This window comes from Punica granatum, chromosome 1, assembly GCF_007655135.1.
Source record: "Punica granatum isolate Tunisia-2019 chromosome 1, ASM765513v2, whole genome shotgun sequence".
Taxonomy (NCBI): Eukaryota; Viridiplantae; Streptophyta; class Magnoliopsida; order Myrtales; family Lythraceae; genus Punica; species Punica granatum.
The window spans coordinates 48,278,423-48,291,641 of NC_045127.1; the positions used below are offsets into that span (position 1 = coordinate 48,278,423).

Genomic DNA, 13,219 nt, shown 5'->3' on the forward strand with positions numbered 1-13,219 from the left:
CCTGTATGAAGTCTTATCAGGGTCGCGATGATTTAGGCTTGTTTGGTTTGATAGTTTGATTTTAGAATCATGATTTTGATTTTAACTCTACCCACTACACAACAAAAACACACGTTTTCCAAGTCAAATTTATAATACCATCACATTTATCATTTTCCACAATCAAAATCAAAATCAAAGTGAAAGTTACTTTAACTCTGAAATCAAACGCAACATCAAATTCTAGAGTAACTATGACACAAATTGAACATTCTAATATGGTTAGTTTTATATGCTAAGTAACGAATACTATTTTAAAATGCTGAACAAGTTATCTCATTATATACCAACATGGGTTGATTTTAGCGGTTTGATGTTTGTTCCGCTTAAGTAATGTCTTGGGTTTGAATTCTTGTGAATGTAGAAAATTAATGATATGAAAGCTTTATCCCTTAGTGAGTCGACCCGGCTTGACTAAATTAATTGAGGTCCAATTTGACTTTCAAATATCAGAGTTCACACCGAAAAAAAAAAGTTGTCTCATTATATAACGTATATACGCATATTTATGTCCGACTGGTACATACTGGTTCACGTATAGATGCTTACAAAATCATTTTACATGAAAAACTTAGGGTATGTTTGGATTGAGAGTTGAGTTGAGTTGAGTTTTGATTTTAATTGGTTTGTAATGATTGTATCGTTGAATTATGAGAAAAAGTGTGAAAAAATAATAAATAATTGAGAGAAAATAATGATTAAGTAATGATTGTGTTGTTGAATTGTAAAAAAGTAATGAATAGTTGAGAGAATTTAATATTAAAAATTGAATTGAATGGTTAAAAATATTTAAAAAATAAAAAATGTAATGATTGTAATGTTGAATTGAACATAAGTGGAGTTGAGTTGAGTTGAAAATACATGCGAATCCAAACACACTCTTAATTATTGGCCATCTAACAATCTAACAGTACATGGCTAGATCTTATAGCTTCATCCCTCCGGGCCATTGCGCACGCAGAAACGGAAAGGTAGCAAAAGCTGAGAGAGGAGAGAACTTTTGCAAATCGTTGGGTTGCGTCAAAGTTATTGCCGACGTGACAGATCAAACGGTTATTATGAACCCATCAGATGTCAAAGTCAAAGGCTTGCAAGCTTCTAACTCCAACTGGTGGCCCCACCAACCCAACAACGTACACAACAACCTGTTGTTGCATGCCACGTCCCCTCATCAACTATTGCAGAGTTGGTACGGAGTCACCTGTGTCCTAACAAACAAACAAATCGGTGTCCATCCACTTTATCCCTCTCTTTTATTTCTTATTATTGATTTTAATTTAATTTTCTTGGATAATATGAAATTATGGAAATTAATAATCAAACACAAGAAATTTTATGACAAGGATCGAATCCAAAGTCTCTCCATTTAAGGTGAAGGCAAGTGCCATCGCGCTGCATGCTATCATATATTTTTCGGTGTGCACCTCGGAAGCCGAATGTTCATTTGCTTCCTAATTATTTCAATTTGAATTGAGTCGATCCTTTAAGTGGGAAAAACTCTCTAATGCGGATTATTTCATTCACAAGATTCGAATTTGAAATCTTGCTTAAAGAAAATAATCGTCGAACCATTTGAACCAACACATACTAATTCATGCCATCATATTTATTACAGCATACTTCACGATTTGACTTCATCATCATGGATATGAATTATTTAGATTATCTTATGAAGCAATACTTGTATACGTATCTAAAAGAAATTGAGCGCATGGATTATAAAGTGTTTTGGATTTAACTAAAATTATATAATTTAATAAATAAATAAATAAATAAAAGAAAATTGAAGGTAGGGAAGAAATTATGAAACTTTATTATATGGATTTTTCCTTTTGGCCTGGAAAAGAAAAAAAGGCAAAAAGGGCCGAGACTTGAGAAAAGCAACACCGGCCAAAGCCAAAGGAGGCGGAACAGTGACAGTTCAACTCCCCCTCCCCGCTAATAAATAATAATATCAACTAATTTAATTTCATTCAATTCACCAAAAAAAAGAAAAAGGAAGAAGCTTTTTTCGTGATTGGTTGATTCAAATGTCCCTTTGAATTGTTGGGGTGGGGGTGGTTTGGGGTGGCAATTCTTTTTCCTCGCAAGAAAGAACCGTCGCTCCCCATCGAATATTTTATTTTCATTTTGCATGCTTGCTTGCAAATTTCACATATTTTTGTCTCAAGAGACGTGCAGAGTTCACTGCATAGTCTGAGAAAACATTGACATGCTTGCAAAAAATGGATCATGAGCCTTAAAATTTGTAATGGAATAATTTAAAGGGCAACTTACACAAAAAATTTTAAATTTTTACTTTTGTCTCAGTTTTGACACGACATTTCATTTTTGACATAACAAGTTTTTGTTTTCTTTTCAAAAATGCATATTATTTGTCTTCCGTCACATTTTCCGTCTAATTATTTATGTGAATAATAACACCATCAAATGGACCCCAGTTGCCCCGACTATCTCCCTTCCTAGCCCCTTTTTCATGCAATTCGCTCTCTCTCATCTCTCTTCTTCTCTCCTCTCACCATTCGACACCAACACCTTTGCTATCACCTCTCTTTTTTCTCCTTTCAGCTTCCGTATTTAGCTCCCCCTCCTAGCAATATATGTGTACGTCAGATCAGAGGGTCTCGCAAGTGGTGAGGGGAGCTACGTGGTGAGAGCTGTCGATCCACGCAACCACTGATATGAAATGAATCATTATTTGATTCATGAGAAAATTTTGTTGAATCTCAATATTTAGAATAATGTTCATTGATGATTGGAAGCTGAAATTTGAAAAATATAACTGCCTGACTATGTTAAAAGTGTAACATATGTCGGATCCTTTGAGCATGATTGCCATGGCAACACTCTTTTCCGTCCCAAGAACAAGGAGCTATCTAGAGTTCATGATTGATCTTCTCAGACTGATGATGTCTGATCCAAAGCCATTTTTCTTTTTGTCCGTCCTCATTGCCGCTCACAATAAGGGTCCTCCAAACTTTCTCTGAGGAAAAAGCTATGGTCGACAGTAAAATTTCCACTCAAGAAAAACTCTTAAGCTATCGAGCTTCCTCAATAATAGATTTATCTATGTTTAGAATTTGAATTTCTAAAACCTTAAAACCTGAAATCCTATGATCGCTAATATCATAATCAAGAGGTGGCGCATGGAGGAAACATAGGGGAAAGAAAGAGGGGGGAGAGAGAGTTGCATAAGGGAGGGGCTAGAGAGGGAAACAGTTGAGCAAGTTTGCAAAATTAAGAATAATAAGGGGGTCTATTTTTTTACTTTTTAAGAGATAATATTACACGTGTCACTTTTTTATTGGCCAATCGTGGTCTACTTGACGGTGTTACATCAGCATAAGCAATTAGACAAAATATGTGACCAAAGGAAAACAACATGCCATATTTGAACGAGAACAAAAGCTATTTTTTTAGTCAAAGATGAAAAGTAGTGTCAAAATTGAAACAATAGTGAAAACTTTAAATTTTTTTTGTGTAATTTAAATTCCTTTTCGTCAATTATATTGTGAGAAAGAATTAGATAAAACTAGGTGAAAGCGTCGGCGCATATTTGCAGGCTAAAATAATTATAATTAATAAAATTACTGATGATCACCATTGAAAATGCCAATCAACTTATAGCATAATTGTTTTTTCATTTCAACCTCTGTAAAAGTGAATGCTTGTTTATTCTCATGCACATCTATAATGTTTTATGAATGCAATCCTTACCTCGATACGTTGAATAATATCAATACTCAATCTCAATATGATGGCAATCATATCAGTCCTCCTTAATTCAAAAAATACCAGTGATATAATTATTGCATTTATTAACCAATCAAAAACCACAATATATATGTATACACTATATGCTATATTTTTCAGTACATCACTGTGTCTTCTCTCAACAATAGAGAGTTCATCGACTGTCCTAATAAAATCTTGGTTTATATACTTAATAAAAAAATCATCTCCCTACTAATACGTATACAATATAATTCACTTACCATATGATGCTGAGCAACTTCATGATTCCAAAAGCACACCTTCTTAGTTTTCGTTTTGGATATATAGTTCATGAACTTCCTCGTTCAAATTCCCTTATCTGTCGCAAAACATAAAAATTCGAAAATGTCTAATTTCCCAATGAATATGAAGTTCCGTGAAGGCTTAATCAAATTCATTCTATAAATAAATATACCTATTTAAATATGTGACTTATGATCTTCCAAACGTGCGAGTCTTTTTTATATTTAGAAGTGAGGTGGTAGAGCAACATCGCACCAATTGTCGTATTTTTATTAGTGGTAATCCGAAAGGTCAAGCAACCAAGGACCTTCTTAGTCCTACATGATGAATCCCGATGCATTGTTAAAAATTTTATAATTGTATATAAATTTTATCATAAATACATGTATATGATTAGAACTAATTCGTATCCTTTAAAATACCGGTGCTTGTTTTAACATAACCTCATACTGATATTGTGAGCTTCACAGTAAAAAAGAAGAAGAAGAAGTTACGACACATTTTTATTACTTTTTGGTACTATAATTAATAAATTATATTAATTAAGATTGTTAGCATTTTCTTTTTATTACTTATTTCTCTGTTCCACTGTCTTGTTACATAAAAAGTGATGAATAACAAAAGAGAAAATAGTTTTTCTAGAAAGAGTACTATTTATGTCTGCCTTTAAGTAGTTGTTCTCACTACACAATAAAAATCAACTCTTCAAAATCAAAAAGGTGAGCCCCATACATAAACCCACATACAACTCCATTATACTCAATTCAATTTTTAATACGAAATTCTCTCAACTATTCATTACTTTTTCACACTTTTTCTCATAATTCAACAACACAATTATTACAACCAAATTAAAATCAAAACTCAACTCAACTTAACTCTAAAACCAAACACATCATTAATTGTCTCTTGTCAAAAGTTTGTGTCTCTGTGATTTTTCCTTTCCTTTTTTTTTAAATGTCTAATAAACATAACAGCCTAGATATATGTTCTAATCACGAGATATTTGATGAATTTGATAAACTCCATTTCACGTTGGCTGATATTACCAACAAAATAGGAATTGGATATAAGTAAGTGAAAGGGAAGCACAACATGTTCAGAATCAATTTGTGCTTAAATAAGAATTAGTTTTAATTAATAGATTGAGTGTAACGAGAAAACCGAAATCTTTTTTTTTAAGTAAATAACAGGTTCTATTTTTTTTTAAAAAAAAACCTTTTTGTCAGTGTGTCAGGATTGCAATTAAAACGATTAAGCAGGGTGTATGTGTATATAGCTCTACATAAGTCCTTAATGATAGGAAGGGCTCCCAATTAAGGATACGTCCACATCACATCTCTTGAGTGGTTGCAGTTCAGTAGGGACAGAGCAGGAGAGGATCTCTAAGCACACACCCCCAAAAAAAAATGAAAAGCACTTTGTAACAAAAATTTAACAAGATTTAAATATTACTTTTATTTCACAGAAAAAAAATCAGTTTTCTAAAAGGGGAAGGGAGAGAATCTGGCGCCATGCGGCAATAGAAAATACAAAATTATTAGGATGGATATACTACTCAATAACCTATGTCATGCCTAATAACTGGGGCATTCAGATATGAGAGAAACTCATGAACTTATAAAAATATGGGGAAATAGTAATAAAAATACATGACCTATCAAATTAATGCTTAGTTTGAAAATGTTGTTACTGAAATAAAAGCGCTAAAAATGTAATTATTGAAAAATACGTGATGATTTTAAAATAAGCAAAAACGTTTGGGGGAAGACAATTTAAAACTGTTAAAATTCAAATTAATGTTTAACCTAAAGAATAAATAAAAACAGTTATTATAAGCATTTATCAATCTGCTAAAGAAAATAACATTTCCAACCTCAAAAATTAATCAAAACATGGTTTTGGCAAAATTTACCAAACACTGCTTCTGTTGAAAACTCAATAAAATAAACACTTATTCAATCGGTACCGCACTCCCTAAATAAATATAGAATAAGAAAATTTCCACAAAAGAACAAGTGAAAAAGTTGAATAGAAAACGATGATAATAAGAGTAATTTAAATGGCTCCTCTATAATTTTGAAACTTGACGGTAACATCTCCTCCTTTTAAAATAGGATACTCACCATTATTACTTTTACTGATGTGGCTACGGACTAGGTGCCAGGTGTATATTCAGCTAATGTGACCTAAGAAGTTTTCATCTTAGGGGCTTCCTTGCCAGCAACCATACCCCTGTTGGACGTCAACGGAGCCTCCTCCTACAACCTCCACCAAGGGGCGATGACTGAAGCTGGCGACCGAATCCCTCATGGCCCCTCTCTCTCTTTGACAATAGAGAGAGAGAGAGAGAGTGGGGAGGGGGTGCATATCATTAGGGAGCTTCCCTAAGGTGATCAAGACCCCGGTGGAGTTTGTCGAAGGGGTAGGAAGGGGTTTGGTGGGCGGAGCCACCACCATCGACTTCCCCTTGTAATTTTTACTTCAATTTTTAGATTTTTTATTATAAAAAATTAGATATTTTAAATTTTTTTAGAAGAAAATATTAATGCACTAGCCACGTCAATCAAATTTACATGTGACGTATATGTGATGAATATCTAATTTTTAAAAGAGGAAGTGTTGTATTACTGTTTATTTTTTAAACTATAAGGAGAGTCAATGGAATTTAACAAGAAATCAAATAGCAAGAGCGAGAAACGAGCAACTCACTCAGCCACGAGGAAGCAATACAGAACCCATTATAACTAAATTAGTTAAATAATTAATTAAAGAGAGATCAGGCGATGTGTCTTACCTAATCCAAATTCTCTTCTTATAATTAAACAAAAAAAAAACTAATTCAACATTATCGTCTGTCTCTTTCTCTCTACTACCGTCCAAATACTACTAATAATGTGCCTGGCACGTATTTCTTTGTGGGACCTTCTATGCTATTGGAATGAAGATACTAACTATAAATGAAGTTTATCAGGACATAGGAGGAATCGATTGATGAGTAAAACAACTAAAAAAAATTAATTAATTAAACACTAGAGGGTCGAAGCTCAAATTCCGACCGAAATATTGCAAGAGCATATAATTGAAATTGTCAGCATCGTTAATATGCCGATCGATACTGCCGCTGCACACCAGCGTATAGCCAATTAATTAAAAGTATAAAAATGTAATGAAAATAATTTGAAATTATTAAGCAGCTAGGTTCTTTAATTATATACTTCAGATGCCTCAGTTTAACCATGTTGTAGTTGTTACTTTTGAGAATTTCTCATATATATATATATATATATATGTAACAAATTTTATAAGGATACCGTCGTTACCTAACCTAATGTTGAATATTATTATACCTAGACAGAGTTTTATTCTCGCACCTACTAAAGATCATGTTTCTAATCCAAACTAACAACATATATTAATTATAAATACAGATATTTTATAAATACGATGAGAGATATTTTGTAACATATCATATGCTCTTCGTTCCATTATCGGGAATTGGACTTTTCATATCCTCTTTTTTTATCCATTTATGAATTTATTTTTTTAAAAAAATCTATGTATATAACACAAAAAATCAGAAAATTATAGGAAATTACAATTTTAGAGAGGGAATTTTATCAAGGGATGAAACTCGAGGAAAGGTACATAAACAATAACATCGGTAAATCAAGTGGACTAAAAGAGAGAACTTCACGATAATTCGACATAATATATGAACAATTTCACGTTTCTCCTTAAATCCATCCCTAATTAAATAATAATAATAATAATAATTGAAGAGAAAAGAAAGCAATCCAGTTAGTCAAGCAGCCTCACTGGGGACACACACAGCTTTATCTCTGTTTGTCATTTTTTTTTCTTCTTAAAATAAAAATTGCCTCCCTTTTCTCGTCTCCTTCCTCTGTCTCTCTCTCTCTCTCTCTCTCTCTCTCTCTTCAACCTTCCTTCCTTCCTCTGATAATGATGATTCCATAGCATATAAAGCTTTGTCTCTCTTCTCTCCTCTCTCTCTGTCTCTCTCTCTCTGCTCAGTTCTGATTCATCTTCCTTTTTTTTTTTTTTTGGATTTTGTTTCCATTCTCTTCTGCTAAATTAATTTTCCCTTTCACTGCGGCAGCAAAATCTGCTTCTCTCTCTCAGAAACGGTACATAAAGTTTCCCCGTCTCAGATCCCAATATCCCCCCCCTCTCTCTCTCTCTACTCTCTCTCTCTCTATGCGACAAACAACCCTCTGTTCCCTTCCGCCCCGTCTTCTTCTTCCTCCCTCCTCCATCATCAAGCAGAGAGCTCAGAGCTCAGCCCAGCTCAGGTCTCATAATTTCTCCTCTTGCCCACAAGAGGGGTCTCTCTTGTGGTCCCCACACTCCCTCTCCCCTCCATAGTACTACTGTTGTTAGCGTTTCCCCTCCCCCACCGGCGAAGGTGAATGCAGGAGCAGAACCACCTGGCCATGATGGGGGGCGGCCGCGGCGGCGGAGGGGGGATCGGCGGCCTTGCCGCCGGGGAAGGGACGGTCTCGGCGGCGGACCTGCAGAAGCTGAAGGCGGAGATAGCCACCCACCCGCTGTACGAGCAGCTGATGTCGGCCCACGTGGCCTGCCTCCGCGAGGCCACCCCGATCGACCAGCTCCCCCTCATCGACGCTCAGCTCGCCCAGGCCCACCACCTCCTCCGCTCCTACGCTGCCGCCGCCCAGCAGCAGCACTCCCTCTCCCCTCACGACCGCCAAGAGCTCGACAATTTCTTGGTAACTACTATAATCAATCATCTTATATATATTCATCACCGTATGCAATCAATATCGACTTAATCGAGCATCGTCGACTCGACACTCCTCTCGGTTACGAGCACGACGAGCCGACCGCCCTTTCTCCTCCAAGCTACTTTATTTATTTATTATTTTTATCATTGGTTAAATTATGGGATTGATTCTTTTTTTTTTTTTTGCCCATTGTAAATGAACATGTCATATGTATATGTGCAGGCACAATATCTGATAGTGTTGTGCTCATTCAAGGAGCAGCTGCAGCAACATGTAAGGGTTCATGCTGTGGAAGCTGTCATGGCCTGCCGGGAGATCGAAAACAACCTCCACGCTCTCACCGGTAATAAATCTCACACGCTCCTTATATTCATGTCAAATATTCTGCGTAGAAAAAAAAAAAGGAATTTAATCGCTACGGAAAAAGGCCCGACTTTTCGTATTTTCATTTATGCAGATGTAGTGTTTTACAAATTAATGCTTATGCAAATAAATATTATGAGTAGCTATGATAATATTATAAAACGAAATGTTGAGCCACGGCCCGATCTCAAAATCACATCATGGTAAAGATATATTTACGATAGAGCTAATTAATGCTTGTTATTTCTAAACAATCAACCACGTGTGCATTGGCCAAAAAATAAAAATAGAAAACCACGTGTGCACTGCATATCTTTTAATCAAACAATATTTGTATAAATTTGTTATGTTATATATTTAAATAAATTATCTTGTCAAAAACCATTTTTCTACTGAGGTCCAAAATATGAATCCCCCTTAGCTATATACGTACCATAAAGTTATACGAGGCACCACATAGAAGATATTGTTGAGATTATTGTGTCCCAATTTAATATTATTGCTAGATAACTTATTTCTTTGAGCCTTTGCTTCGGTTTTCAACCGAAAGATATTCAATTAATATGTCTGAACGAGTGGTTGTTTTATTTGATTTCACATGAAACAAGAGCTGTTATTTAGAAGAAATAAAAATAAAAAGAAGGGAAGAGAGAATGTATTTATTTTTCAGTCTACATTTATTGTGAGCTTGGCGGGTCCGAAATGGGCAACAAACGAGACATTTTTAGTTGAGTTTGGGCATTGTTAGAAAAGGGGCAAGCCGTAGAGGCCAGCTAAGATTTTAGACCTATACACACACACACACACACACATATATGCATATTTTGAATATGCTGGAGATCACACACACACAGATATATATATATATATATATATATAAAATATATTTGCGTATATCTATGCAAATGTTTGTTTCTTATGATCATATATATAATATTTGTTGGTAAATTGGAGTTGGTGACATGGTTTGGTGGAGAGGCAACCATATATACATATATATACCATTTATCAGAACCAACTAGTTAGCTTGGAATATCTTATCATCTCACTAATTTTCTTGGAAAATAATCCATCTTAATTTGTTTCTGGTGATTTGTACATTATATAAAACCCTTTAATTAAAGAAGTTGGTACATTTTCATATTCGTGAGCTTACTTGCAAAGTAAGCCTTGACGGCAATATGCATGGTTGTTGGTACGTACATTCATATAAATATGATATGATGTGATTTCTTGTTTCTTAGTTCACCCATATTTATCCGGTGATTCCCGGTCACCGGGACACGCTCTCCCCCTCGTCGGATGTGCATGGGGCCGCTCGCACTGTGGCATCCGACAGTGAGGGGACGCGGTGTCACCCTCACCCGGGTCATCTTGGAAAATTATATATATATATATATATATATATGTATGTGTGAAAAAAAAACATATATATATATATATATGCTTCGCAAAATGCTTGTCTTTTCTTTTAATAATTATTAATGAACTAGCTGCAGCTTCAGCTACTACTGCAGCTCCGCTGCTCCAGCTACTACTGCAGCTCGTCCTCGCTCCTATATTATGCCTTCCGTAATTTATCTTTTTTTTTTTTCACCCAAAAGAAATTGGTTCGTAATAATTAATGACATTGGGTTTCAGTCCAGTATTTCGACAAAAAAAAAATCTTTCCTTTCATCGTATAAATATATGTATTTGCTTAATCCGCGAAGAGATATTTTCATGCACTCCTTTATTTAGTTTTTCACTATAGCCTCTTTTATAATCAAAACAAAAAAAAAATGACAATTCTATATTAAACTTATTTATGTAGAAGACATGGATCGATCACTAATTACCCGACATGAGCTTAAACAGAATAGGTTCTTGGCTTCTTACATATATATATGTATGGCTTCATGTGATGATATGATATGGGAGGAAGCTTCTTATTGAGACACACATACACAATATTATATATGACATTTATGCACCGTTGCTTTGTATAGGAGCAACTCTAGGTGAAGGGACAGGGGCAACAATGTCGGACGATGAGGATGATCTTCAGATGGATTACTCATTGGATCAGTCTGGAGCTGAGGGCCACGACATGATGGGATTTGGTCCTCTCCTTCCCACTGAATCCGAGAGGTCTCTAATGGAAAGAGTTCGTCAGGAGTTAAAGATCGAGCTCAAGCAGGTATTGCCTCATATATGCTTCATGTCAATTGGATACACCAGCTGATAATTAACACAGCTGAGAGGTCAAGCAGGCAAGCTATATATAAATGATACGTATATTTGGTGTATATGTGGATGTCATCAGGGATTCAGGTCGAAGATTGAGGATGTGAGGGAGGAGATACTGAGAAAGAGGAGGGCAGGGAAGTTGCCTGGTGACACCACCTCGGTCCTCAAGAATTGGTGGCAGCAACACTCTAAGTGGCCCTACCCTACTGTAAGCATATGATCATAACTATTATGAACTGCACCAAATAATATAGCATCCCCATAGGCTGATTTTAATGCATCTGGCCACTAGCCGGCAATGGGCAGTTTCTGATTAATTCAGCTGCGTCATGTGCATTGATCAACAAAACCAGAATACACATTTAAGTGCGGAATGCTTGATAAAATGTGCGGGTTCAATGGTTGATCAATATGAGAGCTATGTTTAGATATTTATGGATGTGATAAGTAATAATTATTTTCATAGATAATTCGTTAATTATGTAACGTTAATGATAGTAATTAATTTGCATGCATGGCTGGAAATGAATGCAGGAGGATGACAAGGCAAAGCTGGTGGAGGAGACGGGGCTGCAGCTGAAGCAAATCAACAACTGGTTCATCAACCAGAGGAAGCGCAATTGGCATAACAACTCGTCCCACTCCGTCACTTCCTTGAAGTCCAAGCGCAAGAGGTAGACGTACATCATCAACATTACTCGCTCGATCATTCGTGTGATTGCGACGTATTATTAACACTACAATAACTAGCTAGAAAGTCGAATAGAAGTTAAGATGAACATCAACAAATCGATAGAAGTTAATCATCAGTGGCTGCTCATCTCCAGCTAATATGTGATTCAAGAACTCATCATTAATTTTCTTCTCTCTTTTTACTGATATACAGTGTATGTATAGGTATAAAACTGGGGGGCTTTTATTGAATAGCTTTATTAACTCGACTTTTGTGCATTATGGAAGTCAATCTGTTAGGTCATTGCTTGCAGTGATCTATTAATTACTTTTCAGGGATATGTACTTCAAATTTCTGGTTCGGTCTGCAGTCGAAATTAAATTTCCCTTGGGATATATATGGTTTGCATTTTGTATCATTTCCAGAGAGAAATGATGGATCCTCTTCAACACAGTTTGAAAGTACTTTTATTCATTACGTATGCTTTTTTTTTTTCTCATTGTGTTATGCGTGCAAGAGCGATTCGAACCCACAGTTTTGGAGACTACTCACGATGCGTATGTGTAACTAAATTAGCCTTAAGAATTCCAACCAAATTTAGTAGAAATAGCTTTGAGCACTAGCGACCTACAAACTTATAGTTTTGAGTTTCATGGAGATTTATATGCTTACTTCGAGTTATCGTCACTTCTCTCAGCCTGATCGATATCGCGGGTTATTATATATCGAAAGGTTGAGATCACTTACCTTGATGCAAACAGATGAATGAGGGACAAGTAATATGGTTCCTTCAAGTGATGATGGCAGAGCCTCCATACATACATATATATATATATATATTTCTACGGTGAATTATGTATATATCTTCCAACAGTTCCGAACATAAGATGTACGACTGAAATTTGAAATGCATGAGCGCATAAGTATCTGGAGAAAGTACTTAGGTTGGCTATGCTATGTTCGCAATGATCATTCGGGCGACACGGTTATCACACAGTCAATAGGGTTTGCATCGAGACATGGCATCTTCACCATTATTTGAAACCAGACGAAAGGCCCGCACATAGAATTATTATGACAATGAACTAATCAACTACCATTGTAAAAATATTACTTTACCTCATCAAGATAT

At 35.5% G+C, this 13,219-nt stretch overlaps 1 protein-coding gene across 1 annotated transcript; it reads left to right on the forward strand.

The window, feature by feature from the left end:
* Positions 1–7,991: 7,991 nt before the first annotated feature.
* On the forward strand, positions 7,992–12,519 carry LOC116188663 (homeobox protein HD1). The gene is made up of 5 exons (XM_031518155.1): positions 7,992–8,807; positions 9,045–9,165; positions 11,174–11,364; positions 11,491–11,622; positions 11,949–12,519. Exons 1-5 carry the CDS (start codon positions 8,487–8,489, stop codon positions 12,090–12,092), a joined length of 909 nt encoding a protein of 302 aa, XP_031374015.1. The 5' UTR covers positions 7,992–8,486; the 3' UTR covers positions 12,093–12,519.
* The last annotated feature ends 700 nt before the right edge of the window (positions 12,520–13,219 follow it).

What these genes read in the sequence shown, in the direction of transcription:
- LOC116188663 (XM_031518155.1), top strand. Translation starts at nt 8,487, where the DNA reads ATGCAGGAGCAGAACCACCTGGCCATGATGGGGGGCGGCCGCGGCGGC. An exon ending in AAGAGCTCGACAATTTCTTG is followed by an intron (nt 8,808 to 9,044) that starts GTAACTACTATA and finishes GTATATGTGCAG; the next exon opens with GCACAATATCTGATAGTGTT. An exon ending in TAAAGATCGAGCTCAAGCAG is followed by an intron (nt 11,365 to 11,490) that starts GTATTGCCTCAT and finishes GGATGTCATCAG; the next exon opens with GGATTCAGGTCGAAGATTGA.